The 14,964-nt window shown below is 50.6% G+C and overlaps 2 protein-coding genes across 2 annotated transcripts, besides 8 other annotated features; both read left to right on the forward strand.

The window, feature by feature from the left end:
* Positions 1-14,964: part of a sequence feature (sequence corresponds to BAC RPCI93-5H5) that runs on past both edges of the window.
* Positions 1,023-9,665, forward strand: Tb927.8.5100 (hypothetical protein, conserved; the record flags this gene model as incomplete). The annotated part of the gene is made up of 1 exon (XM_842247.1): positions 1,023-9,665. One exon carries the CDS (start codon positions 1,023-1,025, stop codon positions 9,663-9,665), a length of 8,643 nt encoding a protein of 2,880 aa, XP_847340.1.
* Positions 9,865-9,894: a microsatellite.
* On the forward strand, positions 10,236-13,802 carry Tb927.8.5110 (hypothetical protein, conserved; the record flags this gene model as incomplete). Its single annotated transcript, XM_842248.1, has 1 exon — positions 10,236-13,802. One exon carries the CDS (start codon positions 10,236-10,238, stop codon positions 13,800-13,802), a length of 3,567 nt encoding a protein of 1,188 aa, XP_847341.1.
* Positions 14,176-14,200: a microsatellite.
* Positions 14,475-14,513: a sequence feature (T-rich).
* Positions 14,632-14,727: a sequence feature (T-rich).
* Positions 14,768-14,802: a microsatellite.
* Positions 14,822-14,867: a sequence feature (T-rich).
* Positions 14,918-14,964: part of a microsatellite that runs on past the window's edge.

A 14,964-nucleotide genomic window follows, 5' to 3' on the forward strand; every position in this document is an offset into this window, starting at 1 on the left:
TTACCTTTTTTGTTTTTTCTTTGCGCTTTTACCTCCTCTTTTGTCTCAACTTTTTTTAATTTTATGAGAGGCACTTGTGTGAAATTGGACACCATAAAGGGCTGAGGAGGGAAGCAGAGAGCAAATGAAAATATGGGAGGGTGAAAAATACATACATATATATTTGTGTTTGTTCGTATTTGGAGGGATACAAATACGATATATGAAGATATCAACAGTTTTTCACCTGTGGGGGAAGCGTGATTATTATCAGTGAGTGGATGGACTGAAGAACGAATAAATGTGTAACAATTTCGTCCTTCATTTTTTCTTCGGTGGCAGACGGGTTTAAATCTAATCGGATAAATAGCACTAAAGTAACGAATGTTAAAATAACCACCGCAAAGGCATACCTTTTCCTTTTTTGCCCTTTGTGGTGGGAAGTCAGTGGCAAAAGGAAGCGAGAGTAGCGACAGGGAAAGTCTCAGTGCCATGTGACCGTTTCAGAAAAGAAAATGAAAAAAAGAAGGAAGGGGGAGGGCTGAATGAAGAGAAGATATGCGGGTAAAGGAGGTGCATAACACGAGTGTCAATGCATCGTTTCAGTGGGTGGTGCACGTGCGCATGTGTTTGTGAGGGTGCGAATCTTTGCCACGTGCTACTTAATTAATGGTAATGGTGCGTGTAGGGGTCCATATACCTTCTCGTACACGCGGAACCCTCATTTCGGTGGGTGCGTTTGGCAGCGTAACTTTTGTAAACGCCCATCTCCGATGACATGTCTTTCTCTCTTTGAATTGTCCTTGTTTCCTCAGTTTTCTTATGCTCGTTTCCTCTTTGTTTTTTTCTTTTATGTATTTTCTTACCTATTCTTATCACAACTTTGCTGAGACGCGCGGCGCCTCTTTTTCTCTAGAGTGACAGCCCAGGTTTGTGCGCTCAATTAACTTCGTTGATTGTGGCGCTAGCTGACAACAGCGTGCGGTGGTGGTGGGAAAAGGGGTAAGGGAGGCACCGAAGCAAAGGTGTTTGTTTTGTTTATTATGTTGGTGACACCAATCCTGCGACTTCCCACTAGGCGCAGCGTTGCCATTACCCACGGAATAGGCAACTCCTTAGCCGCAATTGGGCTTAGGAAACTCAGCTCGGCTGCCAGTAACCGGAAGAGGGGTTCTAACAGCGATAGTGACGGCGCCACTGCGCGGCGGGACGGCGGTCTCTTGCTTCTCCAGCTAAAGTGGCGGGCTAAGGAGTTGCTACTCGCTGAGTATGATAAAAAGGAAAGTCAGAAGAAGCCTCAGATTCTTCAGGTGCATGCAGATGGTACTTTTGATGTCGAATGGCGCAACCAACTTCCGCACAAGGCGTCATCTGCAGCCCGCCCAACGGAAGAGGAGAGAGTGACACTTCTGTGTCAACTGCTTGCTGTTACGGTAAAGGAGCGCTGTGGTCGGGGTGCACAAGACTGCTTCTTCGCCTCATTCCCCACGGATGCCTCTGTCTTGTTACCAGCGAGGGCTGCAGAGGCGGTGGTAGCTCCTTTTGGTCGGCAAGCTAGGTTATGGGAAGAGCAGCATGAGTGGCAAGCCATTGTTTCATGTGCCGCAAAGGTGTTTGGATCATGGGGCATCAAACACACCAAGGATAGTAGAGATGCCCGCAGGAGGGGTAGTTACTCTAATCTCCAGCTCCGTACTGTGGTACGCAACTTTGTGGACAAGGTTGAGTCGCTCTGTTCGCTGAGGTTGGGTGCATCGAGGGAAATGGCGGCGAAAGGGCGTCAGAAACGAACGAAGCGTCCAAAGATGTCGGAGGGTGGCGATGTAGCAGAAGATGGATTAACTCCTGACACGATGCTGAACACGTTATATCGACTAGCAGTGCTATTGCGTTTGCTAAGCTGCCTTTTTGAGAGATGTGAGGGTCAGGTGGGGTCGGTAGCGGACTGCGAGCACTTAAAGGAGGTTGTACACTGTATTTTAAGTGAAATAGAGAGCCGTCGTTTTATCGTAGTGGGTTTGGACGGCTCCTCGGAAGCGATGGAAGGATTGGCCGCGCTTGTCCTCGCAGCATTCGGCCGTAACTGTGGTGGTATTCGTGCTGGAGGTAGTCGTGTTGGTAGTGAAGTACACTGGCGCGCATATAAGGGTGAGTTCTCAGAAGCCCTGCTGTTACTCTGCTCAGCATATCTGAGGATTGTTCCCGCCCGTGCTGTAGGATTTGAACTGGAGTCTTCAGGAACGGGGAGTGAACCAACCAGTATTTCAAACTCTGAGACCATTTCTGTTGTTCGGGCGCTCCACCAATGTTGGGATCGCTGGAAGGCTACAATCCACGTGCACGGTTCAGCTGCCGCGTTCTGGTGGTTGAGACTGGTTCCGCTCATCCTCGAGGCGCTGTTAGACGCAACTGAAAAGATGAGTAACAGTAGAGGCCACAAAGGTGACGCTGACAGTAGAGAATCCCAGGTTAAGTTGTTGCAGTCGGAGTTGTTGGCGACGTTGTGTGGGATGCTTTACTTTGATGAAGAAAGATACAATGAGCGGATGACAATACTCTCAGCACGGCAGGCAGCAGAAGAAGCTAAGGTAGGACAAGTTGGTAACGGCGGCGACGGAGACAACCCCACCAACGCCACTCCCTCGGAGACCGAAGCTGACGATGCCCACGGCCTCACGCGGCCGCGTGCTGGCCGCTCTATGCTGAGGAAGGGCCAGGAGGGGGGTGTTTTGCTTCCAAGCTCTAGTGAGGCACTGCGGAAGTCGTCGCGATTTTTGTCTAGAAGGACCGTAGGCGACAGTGGCGGTGGTGTTGGCGCTAATACAAATGCCGGCACCGCGTTGATGGATGTGGGGGTCAACAGTCCTTTGTTTGACCTGCTAGCCACATCAGACGACGCTGTTTCAGAGCTGTCTTCTTTGTTCGCTATCGAAAAAATGGGCCGCAGTTGTACACTGGAGAATCTGTGGTTGATTTTATTGGCTGCGCATCGTCACTTGCGACCTTACAGAACTTCCTCAGCAGTGTGTACCCACGAGGGTGATGGTGAACTTGGGAAGGAGGCAAATAATTTCTTTTCTGGTGACGAAGTTGTTGTGGAAGCGAATGCGTCCAATGGGAAATCCCCCATGACTCTTGCTGTCCCAGCCTTTGTGTTGGCTAGTATACAGCATCTTGCAACCACCCTCGCATGTGCTGTCGTGAATTTATACGATTTATCCGACCCCTCGTTCCTTCGAGATGATAATATTCGACGCGCAGTTAGCATCGCTATCGTAGCCGGGACACAAGAATTACTTTTAAGGAGCCGTTTTTATTCCGATGCGCTCCTAAGTAATTGGTGGCTTCGAAGTGGGGTGTCATCTGCGTTTGGGGAAGGACAAAAATCATTTGCTTCACTGGAAAACCATATGATGGCTCTAGTTGCACAGCGCACTCGTTACCGTGGACGGCTGGGGTGGGTAAAAGAGTCCACTAGGGTTGCGCTGCATTGTCTCTCTTCCATGCCACTCTCTCCGCTGGCGAAGCAGTGGGCCGCTTCTCTCGTTGTGTGCAACTTGCGTGATGTCACCTTTTTATTACGCAACCAACGCGTTGGCATCTCATCATCCACCGCATTTGCTCTTGCCAAGGGCACGCTGACTGACAGTGCCGCTGCCGCGGACGTTGATGGTTCGGAGCGCCTCTCGTTGGATGGATGGGCACGCGAAACATTCACTACTCTTCTTGCCACACTGACAGCTGATGTGGAGCTGGTGCTGTTGTGCGGGTATGCGGGCTTTATAGACACGTTGTTCGAGATGCATATGCGAATTGGCACAAATCAGGAGGAGATGATGCGTTTTGGAGATGATGTGCTTCTGAACGTGAATCTTGCGGCTGTCCTCGCGAGCCTGTCGAAGAGTGCCACCGATTCTGATGCCGAAACGCACGCAGCCACCTGTGAATCTGCGCTTTTTGTACTTGCTGAGTTTTCGCGTTTTGCTTCGTGGCCCAACTTAGATAATTCATCGGTGCTCCGAACGGACGGAAACAGCCTGCTTATTCGCGTCGCAGTGTACTGTCTGCGGCATGCGCGCCGTGCTGGGGGCAAGCGACCCAGCGGTTACGGGCTGCCTGCACCACACCTTCCAGAAGCAGGTGAAATGGTTGAGAAGGTGCTTTCAACGTGTGGGCCAACGTTGTCTTTTCTTCTAGCGCGAGGTAACCGTTGCTCATACCTTCAAGTTCTTGACTTGAGCAACCGGTTGCTACCCTTTTCCCGTGTGCAACCGCTATACGGTGGGCGAGAGAGCAGCTGCGTTGCTGCACTTCAACACTATCTGCGGGGTTCGCACCATGCGTTGCTGTCGATGCCATCATCATCAACTCCTACTGGGCCTACAGTGGCTGCTAACATTAGTGGGAGTGGGGCTGCCAGCCAAAAGCAGTTGTTAGAGGAATCGTTGAAGCGGCTTAACTTTATGGCAAATACCACCATCAGCACTCATGTCCTTGGATATTTGGTTCGCTTCGTTGAGCACTACCTGCGCGAGCAAGAACGTTGTTCTCGTAGCACAATGGAAGATCTGCCCACTACTACCACTGGTTGCCACTCACCTTCTTTACACGGGGATGAGAATGTTGCGGCTGACAGAAGCAAGGAACAGAGGGAAAGTGCCATGGTAACACTAGCACGTGTGGAGGCAGCTCCGCTTGTGTTGCTGGACTACATGGGTTACCTCAGCTGTGCGGGTAGTTGGGCCATGGTCAACTGGACTTTCAACCTCGCCGAGACATCGCTAAAAATCCAAAGAAAACACCAAATAGCCACGACGACCTCGGTAGTGGACGTGGCCGTCGGGGCGATTCTCTCCCAACTGCGTGCTGTTGTTATGCCAGCGACCCCACAGATTCCTAGCAATATGCCGAAAAGTTTGATTTGCCTGTGCGACATGATATCCGAGTCACCTGTGACACTGCTAGGTTTCGATCGTGGGTCGCCACTGCAAGGAATTCTGAAACAAACATCTCGTGGGGATTACCGTGCAATGCTGTTTGCAATGAAGCAAGCTGTGTTATTGGTCCAGCGGGCCTCGGCAAAATACCGCACCTCCGCACCGCATTCACCCAACGATGCGTCGGGAGGGGAGAAGAACGATGAAGCAAGCGTTGGAGGCGATGACCGTAGTGGGGCGGAGGTGAAGGCGTACTTTTCTATGCCCGTTGGTGAATGTTCACCCGACGACCAGAGGCAACTTCGTCTTTTTCTTGAATGCTTGCTTATGTGCTTTGATGATGTACTCGACGCCATACGTTGGTGTGCTTTGCAACAAGACGTTCTCGACGACGAGTTGCGTGACGTGCTTCTTCTAGAGCTGCAAACATTGATTCGCATCCTTCGGGGATGCTTAAGGACTGTTTTGCTTCTTTCTCCCGAGCAAAAGCGGCGCTTTCATGGTGAGTCTGCACAACTATTGTGGGTTAGCTTGTGTGTTGCTTCCGCTATTGGCAAGGTTGCGTCAGTAGATTACGGACGAATATGCTTTTCTGGGACTGTTATGCACTCTGTTGCAGCCCTTTTGGATGGTGTTGAGCGGTTGGTGAAGGAACATACTGTTTCCGGTGCGCACAAGAACAAACAGGCAAACAAGAAGGAACCTGCTGATGTGGACAGAAGAAGTGGTGGGGCACCTCTGATGGGGGCAATAGAGTTAAGTCTTAACTTGTTTTTTTCAGATGCACTGATGTCACATCGACTTGCCCTGCGGCTGGGGCTTGGGTTGCGTGAGCGATCCGACTTTACAGCACTTGCCACAGCACTAAGGACTCTTGCATCCGCAGCCGCACGATATGAACCGGCGGGACGGATAGTACAGTTTGTCTGGCGGACGCTTTGTGAAGAGCTTGTGAATACTGTGAAACCAGTTAAGCGGAAAGGAAGGGGCTCAAAGGCCACTAAGGAACCCTCGGCTGGTGTAAAGGTTCCATCAAAGGACGAACTCAAACTATTGTTAGATTCCTTTAACGACCTTCAGAATGAAGTTGCTGAGAGCGTTGCATCGCGACAATCGAAGGGGCGGGCCGCTGAATACGTGGTGGAGTGGGCGTGTCCTGATGCACAGGCTGTTCTCGATAGTGTGGTGGAAGATCCCAGTGTACTGCGTGGTGACCGTTGGCGGAAGAGGGAAACCAACAGCAGTGACCCAACCTCTCTTAGTGACAGTTGTGAAAAGGAGGAAGAAGAGCAGTCTCTAGCGGATTGGAGTGCGACCATACCTACCACTGCCGTCCCAGGTGCTGTGGCCGCGTTCATGGAAATGGACGCGGCCCTTTTACTGGAGGACGGTGGTAACGTAACTAATGAAGAGGCACTGGAGGCGTTCTTACGCCAGTGTAGTCGTTTGCATCTCTCATCGACGGTGGTGGCATCAAATGATTCAAACGTTGCGATTCCACAGACGAACAAAGTCATCCTAATACACTTTGGTTGCGTGATGGCTATTGTGGAGCGCTGCACATTGGCGGAGATCGCGTCCTTTCCGCGGGGAGAGTTAGTTTTTGGTAGCCTTCATCTCTTTTACCGCCCACAAACACCTGTACCACTGGAAAAACTTCATATGCTGTGGTTGAAACTTGGCGAACGGTGGAATGAGGAGTTCATTATTCCTGACTGTAAGATATTTGAAAGGCAGCAGCAAGAGTTTTTACAGCTCGTGCGACAGCGTCGCGCTTTGTTTCAGCCTTCTGAACGAGGGATGGAGGATACCGCGGGCTCGCACCCAAATGACCACGAGAAGGAGGGACTTCTCTTGCGAGATAGTGTGATAGCGCGGCTCGCACGGCAAAATGTTCCGCCTCTTCCGTACGATGTTGAAATGTTGCCTCATGATGGATTTAGCGCCCTCGACGGGGGCTTCACGGCGCTGTCTGGATCGAGTCAGCAATTTAAGGATCGGTTACCCTTTCGCATCCCGCTAGACGCACTCCTCACACTTCTACATGACTTTTCCCGTGCACCCCGTGGAGAAACGCCGCTGGAAGAGTTTGCGAAAGGTGTCATCACTTACGTTGCACGTCAGCACGTTCTGTTGAGGGAGCGCTGTGATGGCCACGCAGTGAATGTCCTGCAGTTTATGCCTCAAGGGCAACAATTTTCATCACGTGTGTACCAGCGGAGGCGACTACCACTTGTGTGCGCTCACGCACCTTCAGTCACTGGCTGGTTCTTTGATGAGGCAGAAGGGGAGGCTATAAAAAGGTTGTTTGCGCAAGCTGCTGCTTCCGGCGGCTGCACAAGGGCCGACAAGACGGGTGCAGGGGGTGAAGACGCTGTGGGTAATCTTGTCCGCTCAGCGGAGCATGGAATGTTTGAATACTTGCGCGCTTTATGTCTTTACTTACATTTGTTGGCCCTCACAGCAAATGTGTGCCACCACTTCCGCATACTGGGAAGTAGCGGTGAGATGAGCGATGTCCACTCCGGAGTGGTGGTTGGAAGAAGTCACAACCGCTACGGTTTCGAGGAAGAAAACAAAGACAGTATGGGCTGGCGTACGACCCGTGGAAAGGGTACGGGAAATGAGCAGCAAGACGCGAATGTGCGCCTATCCGAGCGGCGAGTAAACGCTGATGCCCGTCAGGCAGATCCTGAGGGTGTCAATGCAAATCTTCTTGAAAACATTTTACTGCACTTTATGAACGTGTCATTGGCTGTCATAGGTCATGCGGACTCTGTAACCCACCGAGCTGCGAGTATCGCCGTAGCCCCCGGTTGTGATGAGGAGCGCGCTCGTCGCGCATTATTCTATGCAGATGAGTTGCGGTTGATGGTTGCTGTAGCCGTGCAGGACTCCCTTCGTGTGTTGCTGCGGGAAGCCCCGGTTAGTTTTTCCCTCGCACGGCGTGTTACCCACCGTATCATTTCAAGCTTCTCCTGTGAAGAGATTCCGTTGACTCCACTTGATGGTGACACAACAGGCGAGGGTTCCACCGCCGTTACAGGTGGAGCCTCAAAGGACCACAACAATAGTGGTTTTGGAAGGCATATTGGGGATGAAAAACAAGTGGGTGGTGCGCTATCCGAACTCCCCCAAATCGATAGGGCAGAACTAACGAAGCTGCGCCTGAAGCGACCGGAGCTTCTGCTGCGGTCGCCTACGCTGCTTTGTATATTGTCGCCTTCTTTTTTCAATGAGGTTCTCTCGCAACACGTACGCAACGCTATCAGCCTCACCGTGACGCAGGTGGTAGCTTCGTTGCGCTTCTACCTGCGCGGACCTGATGCACGTCTCGGGCCGTTGATGTCGGCAACTGCAAGCATACTTGCGAGTACCTACGTGCGAAACGCGGCATTGCGTCTTTTCTGCGAAGAGCTTTGTGGCCAGATCGTCGACCGTGACGATTTCCGTGATGCACTCGCTCCGCAGACTGTGGCTTCTGGACAACAGGGCGTTGTTGCGCCCGTTCCAAACGAGGTGCTCATCCCCTTTCTTGCCGCCATAGCGCGTGAGGATGCGTGTGTGACAAAAAATGCGTTGGCGCTGGTGCTCCACCGAGCCATGAGCCTGCGCCCCGATGTCTTTGGCCAGCCGCCCACGGAGGACCGCTTCTCACGGCTCGCCATTGCCAGGCGAGGAAGTGGGATTGCGACCCCATCGAAGGTAGCGGGAGTTGGGTCCGATGGGATGGCGAGGGATCGACTGAGTCTTGGAGTTTCTACGGCAGACGTTGTGTTGGAGAGGCCAGCTGGGGCAGGAACTTCTCCAACGAGAGCCGAATGTGGAGAGGACATCGCAGAGATCGATCTTCCCACGCCAGGCACCGATGACGAGGAGTGGGATGAAGTGACTGCGCTGAATCGCTTCAAAGTTAATCAGGCTGAGCAGGAAATTACACGAACGCACAAACGCGCCCTTGCGTCACTCAACCTTACGCTTGCCGAGGTGATGGAAACAGCAATGCACTTTTCCACGATGCGGCGCTTAACATCGGAAGAACATAAAAAGGCGACGGCAATGATACGATCAGCGGATGACGCAAGACACGAACGCGTTGCTGCTTTCCGCAGCGCCACCCCACCCGCTACAACGGGGTCGATAACTGGGAAAAGTTCCAGTGCATCTGTCCTCAAGGGTGACGGTGGTGAAGAAAGGAACATTAAAAGCAGCGACGATTCCCTTACCATCGCGGGTCACCCTGATGCTGCGTTGAACATCGACGAACCAACAAACTTTGGCGTTGCGATGCTCCACATCAGCTTTGCACTTCGTAAAATCATCCACGTCTCCATGCGCCGACTTGCCGCACAACAGGGACCGAAAACTCTTTGCATGATGGTGGAGATGCTTCGGGAAGTGGATCCTAAATGGCACCATGGTCCAAATGATGAACATCGAAGGCAGCTGGATAGTATGCTCGTGGGCACGCTACGGGTACTTGTGGCCCGCGCACTTGTCTGCGCAGATGCTGTGGGAGGAGCGGATGACTTGATGGCTGGTGGTGCCAGCGGTGTGGCAATGAGCCTTGCGGGGTTACAGAGGACAGAACGGGCATTGTACCTCGTACAGCACCTCAAGAATGGCAACCGCGGGGGGAGCGCTGGGCCCAACGTGGCAAAGAGTAAATGCACCAGTAGGGGCGTGAGCAGAGGTGCAAGTAGGGATTTGAGGAGACAACGCCCGGGGTGCATGGCGCCTGTGAGGTAGTGATCGACTGAATGTGGTGGCAGGCATGCTTGTGGGATGGCGCGAGCGTTATAATTGATCACATATACATTATCTTCACCTTCAACACATGCAACAGTGACTATTAAATTGTTCGTACATAAGTAACGTTGTATCATCACCACAAAAAAAAAATAATAATAACACCTTTGATATTCATACAAACACTTACCTCCCCCTTCACACACACACACACACACACAGACAAACAGACGATCACACAAGCATATTCGTGGTAACGCCATGTATCTTAGTGTGGCCTGTTGCTGGAGAAGGGGAATACTCTGTTTGCATGATTCGAAGAAAGATCTCCTTTTTGTATTGTTGTGCTTCTTTTTTTTGCTATTTTGTATCATTGTTTTTAAAAGAGCACCTCTCTAATTAACGCGGAGACACCACTGAGGATCACTCGGGACCTTACAACCAAGGCAACCCACCTTGACAGTATATAGGTAAAGGAGGGTTTGTTGTACAGAAGGTGAGGCCAAATTGAGTGCGATTCAGAGGGAAGGAGGAAGAAGTGAAAAATAAAATAAAGCCTAGATAGCAACAATGAGGGGGTTGCTGTCTCACAATATAGGGGCAATGAAACATCCTGAGTACCCCCGAACGGATAGCGATGCTTCCTACACGCGGCCGCTCACTATGGATAGTGCTCGCGCAGCTTCGGTATCTGGGAGCGCGCAAAGTGGTTTACCTGTAGTGTCTTCCATGCAGAGGACACACCCCGGTTCCCCACGCACTACGGTTGCGTGGGATCGGCGCGACGCCAACGCTGGAAAGGCTGAGCCACAAACGGCTATCGATATGCTGGCGACAGCGTTGTTGCAGCCCTCGCCAAAGGCGTTTGTGGAGTCCGCTCACATTAACCGCTCGTCCACCCCCAAAAAGGTGCGTACGCCACCGGTGAAGCACGGTTCACCAAACAAGCAAGGTCCCCGGTGTCACGCTCGGTCGAGCAATGGAGGGACTGACGGTGCCCTACGGCTGAAAGCCACCACTCGCTCAGAGAAGCCGGAAGAAGTGCCCCCGGTGGGTACCGGATGCTCTGCTACTGATGGTGCCAAACTGACAACTGACGAAAGGGTTCTAATAGGGAGGACTGCGTCGGATTTGTACCTCTTTTCAAAAACGAAGACAAAGGGAGGAAGGAGTGTGGGCCGGCAAAGGAAGCGTCTTGAGGGACAAGCGTCAGAGATGACCATTGCGGGGAAGCGTGTTTGTGTACATGAGAAGACCCCAGCAACTTCTCGCAAGGATCAGCTGCTCGCACATCCCAACATGGTTATGACAACTAGTAATGGCAGTGACAGCCAGGATAGTTCTCAGACGACCGATTCAAGGGATGGGTGGTGGGAAGAGGGGAAGGGGCAGGTTGTAAACCCACTCAGCGTCACTAAGTTAAAGGTTCACCAAAGTGTTGACGATGGTGACACACCCTTGCCGATTTCCATTGACGTAATGTGTTCCACACCCGACAATTCTGAGGAGATCGCCGATAGCGTTAGCTCAGTGGGGAGCTCACTGTGCAGTGGCACCGCGTCTCTGGTCAAGGGTCAAATGGACATTATTCCCAACCTCACGGAGGAAAATGGTTCTGATCAAGGTGTCTCCCATAGGGGAGAAGACCTAAGCGGCGAGGTTAAATCGAAGGAATCATCGCAGTTACTGGTTGGTGAAAATGGAGTCCTTGATGCGCAAAGGCGTCTTTCGTCAGTGAAGAAGGCATCTGATTTCAGGCTCCAGAGCGCCGGAGCAAAGCCGCCAGGAAAGTTGGTTGCAACCGGCGAAAGCCTGCGCGGTGCCGGTGATTCCTGCGAGAGTGCCGCACACAAAGTAGAGGAGATAAGCAAGAAAACTATGGAGGTGCTGGACCAAGTACGAAATAGTTGTTTGACAGTGGCTCCAGCACCTACCAACATCGCGACGGGGAGCCCCCCTGGTGTGTCCGTTGCAAGGAATCCATCCAATGTTAGTTCCATCAAGCCCATTTCGTGTGGCTCCGCCGGCTGTAGGAAGAACCAAGAAGCGGTAGTGAGTGAGAAGACTAGTAAAGATTTGGCCATAGAGGAGCAGCGTGTTCTCATGGGGTACCTTTCAGCGTCCGAGTTGGATCTCTCCATGTCAACCTTCAAGCAGATTGGATGCTCTCTCCGAGTCTCAAAAGCACTTCGTGTGCTGAACCTGAAGGGCTGCACGGCAAGTGAGAAGGGACTGTGTGGCCTGTCAGAGGTTGAAAGTTTAGAGGTTGTGTGTGTTTCACATATGCGAAACCTTACCTCCCTGACAGTACTGGCTACGCGTCAGGATGGTCTCTCGTCAAATATCCGAGAGATCGACGCCCGGTGCAGTTCTGTTACCAGTGCTGGTCTTTCGGGGTTAGACAAGATGACGTGCCTCTCTAAACTCAACCTAAGCCTCACACCAGTGACGAGTGTGAGTCTGCTCGGGGGATCAACTTCCCTGATGGAGCTGAATCTTTCCGGCACTGCTGTGACGAGCGATGGGCTACTTGGGTTGGAGAAGATTCCCTCACTGACCACACTCAATCTCAGTCGCACTAAAGTAAAGTCACTCCAAAAGATTGCCGAATCGCAGACGCTGGAAAATCTAAATCTGTACTCGTGCAGGGTTGATACCAGTGATGTGCGGGGAGTGGAGTGTATGCCTCGGTTGAAGTCCCTTGACTTCAGTACCACAAAAGTGTCCGACCTTTCGTTTCTTTCCTCAAGCCCTTCACTGAAAACGTTGAGGGCACAGTGGCTTACTTTGAGGAATTGTGGTGGTATTACTGAGGGTCGGTACAGCAAGCGTAACATTTCTGGTGGGGATACAAAATTATTCGACTTTATTGGAAACATAAGGGGAAATAACTTTCCGTGCTGGGAAGACCCTGGAAAAGAGGACCAAGACGTCGAAGCCGGTGTTTGTGGGTTGGCCAAAATACCCACGCTAGAGTTTGTCGATTTATCGTATAGTTCGGTTAGCAGTGTTCGTTCGTTGTTTTCTAGCAAATCAATCGAGACGATTGTGTTGCGCCGCACCCCGATTGACGACAATGGTATCAAAGATATTGGGCAGCTTCAAACGCTGAAGACGCTTGTGATTAATAATTTGGGCGATCTCATCTCCGAAGGCGGTGACGAGAATTTATCTGAGACGAAGGGCGTTTTAGTTTCTGTCAAAGATATTACACTGGCTTTCGGCATGGTTATCCTCGACCTATCCTTTACGGACGTCTATGACCTTCGTATGATAACGTCTTTAAAATGTCTCAAGGAACTATATCTTGTGGAGACCCTCATCACCGTCGACGGAATCCGTGGGGTGGAACAATTACCTTCTCTTCGGCTGCTCGATATTTCCCAGACAAGTGTACTTTCGTTGGATTTCCTCTCGGAGGGATGCAAGGCGCTGGAGCAGTTATTTGTCAAATCCAACCGTAATACAAGCGGCTTTTGTATCGGAAAAATATATCGCCTTCCCATGCTTAAGGAACTCGACGTCAGTGACACTGTTGTAGAGGACATTTCGGCACTCCTGCATTCTTCATGCACACTTCAACGGTTTGTTTGCCGTTGGGGGGAGCGGAGGGTCGCAAATGGCCTAACGGAGCCGTTGACTCCTTGGTTGCGACCTGCGTTGCTAGATGGCATGGATGCGCTTCCCCATTTGGAAAGCATTGATTTCACAAACTCCACCCTTCGATCCGTCACGTTCCTCGCCCGTTCACGTTCGCTTCGGCGTATTGTGTTGGGGCGGAGCAGTAATCTTTCGAACAACGGCATCGGTGGTCTCGCCCAGATCCCAACTTTGGAGGCGTTGGACCTTAGTTTTTGTGCTCGCATCAGTGACGTGCGGCCACTTGTATCATCGTCTTCTTTGCAGGAGTTAAGGTTAGTTGGAACCGGTGTGACGGCTGTCGGACTCCACGGCGCATTGCAAATGAAGGCGCTGAAACTTTTAGATGTCACGGGAACTCCCGCAGCAGACGAATTGAGTGGTATTAGTAATGAGGGAGGCCCGGTGCTTGTGGTTAAGGGCGGTGAGGCGTGCAGCACAAACTTTCCTTCATTATTCAGGCGGTGCCGAACAAGTCCTGTTGTGATACTACAGTAACCCTACAGTGAGAAGAGATGCCTTGCGCTTCGTTTGTTCACATGACGCATGATCGGCGTGCTTTTACACTTATATCTGCGAAGCTCGTGTTTCTTCCTTTTTATTTTTTTAAAAAAAGCTTCAATGTTTTAATGGGGCGGCGATGTGAAACGTGGGGCTACGAGCGTGAGGTGAACTCGGCTAATTATTATGAGCAGGAGAAGAGAGAAGTGGTGAGGGCGGTACTGCGCGCCGTGAAGACATGTGTAATATTTGCACTGCGTGAAATTGAATCATGAAGAGGAATGGAGATGACACGGGTTGATGTAGAAGAGAGGAAAAAATTTCTAGTAGTAGCGGTTTCGTAGTGACGAGTATAGTTAATTTGTGTGTGTATATATATATATATATATATATATGTTTGATAATACGGTTGTGAGGATATGCAGTGACCAGCAAAGTAATAGAGGTATAAAGTGAGGCATAAGGAGGGCAATGAATGACTGTCCGATGGTGGCCAAACAACAACGACTGCAACAATAAAATGGAAGAGAGGATTTGGTGGGGAGTCTCACGTGTCATAATGACAATTGGGTACGTGATTGTTTACTTGTGTTACATCACTTAAACCCACACACCCACTCTTTCTACCTTTCTGTCTGTTTTTCTAGTTCCCAAGGAACTAACTTACCCTTTTGTTCTTTTTTTTCTTTTCCTCCTTTTTTTTATTTTGGCCATGCATGTGGTTAAATGCACTGCTCCACATGCAAAAGGAGCCAATAGCCGCCGTTGTAACGTTGTAGTTACCATTCTTGTCGTTATCATTATTACCAAGGCTTCGACCGTCGGGTTTCTCTTTCTCTCTTTTTTTCTTTTTGATCTTGCCCTTGCTCTTGCTTTTGCCTTTGTTTCTGTTTCTGTCCTTTGTTTTATGTTTATCTGTTTGCATTCCTACGAACACAAATAAATTGCATGCACAAACGCATTATATATATTTATGCACATATATATATGTATATATTTGCGTGCTTGTGTGTGAATTTTATTTCTATATTTATTCGTTTACCTTTTTTTATATTTATATTTCATGTGTTCACCGTGTGATTTTTACCTGTCGGAATATGCAACTGGATGAATGTTGTTACAATTATTATTGTTATCATTATCAATGCTATTATTAATA

Source organism: Trypanosoma brucei, chromosome 8, assembly GCF_000002445.2.
Source record: "Trypanosoma brucei brucei TREU927 chromosome 8, complete sequence".
Taxonomy (NCBI): Eukaryota; Euglenozoa; class Kinetoplastea; order Trypanosomatida; family Trypanosomatidae; genus Trypanosoma; species Trypanosoma brucei.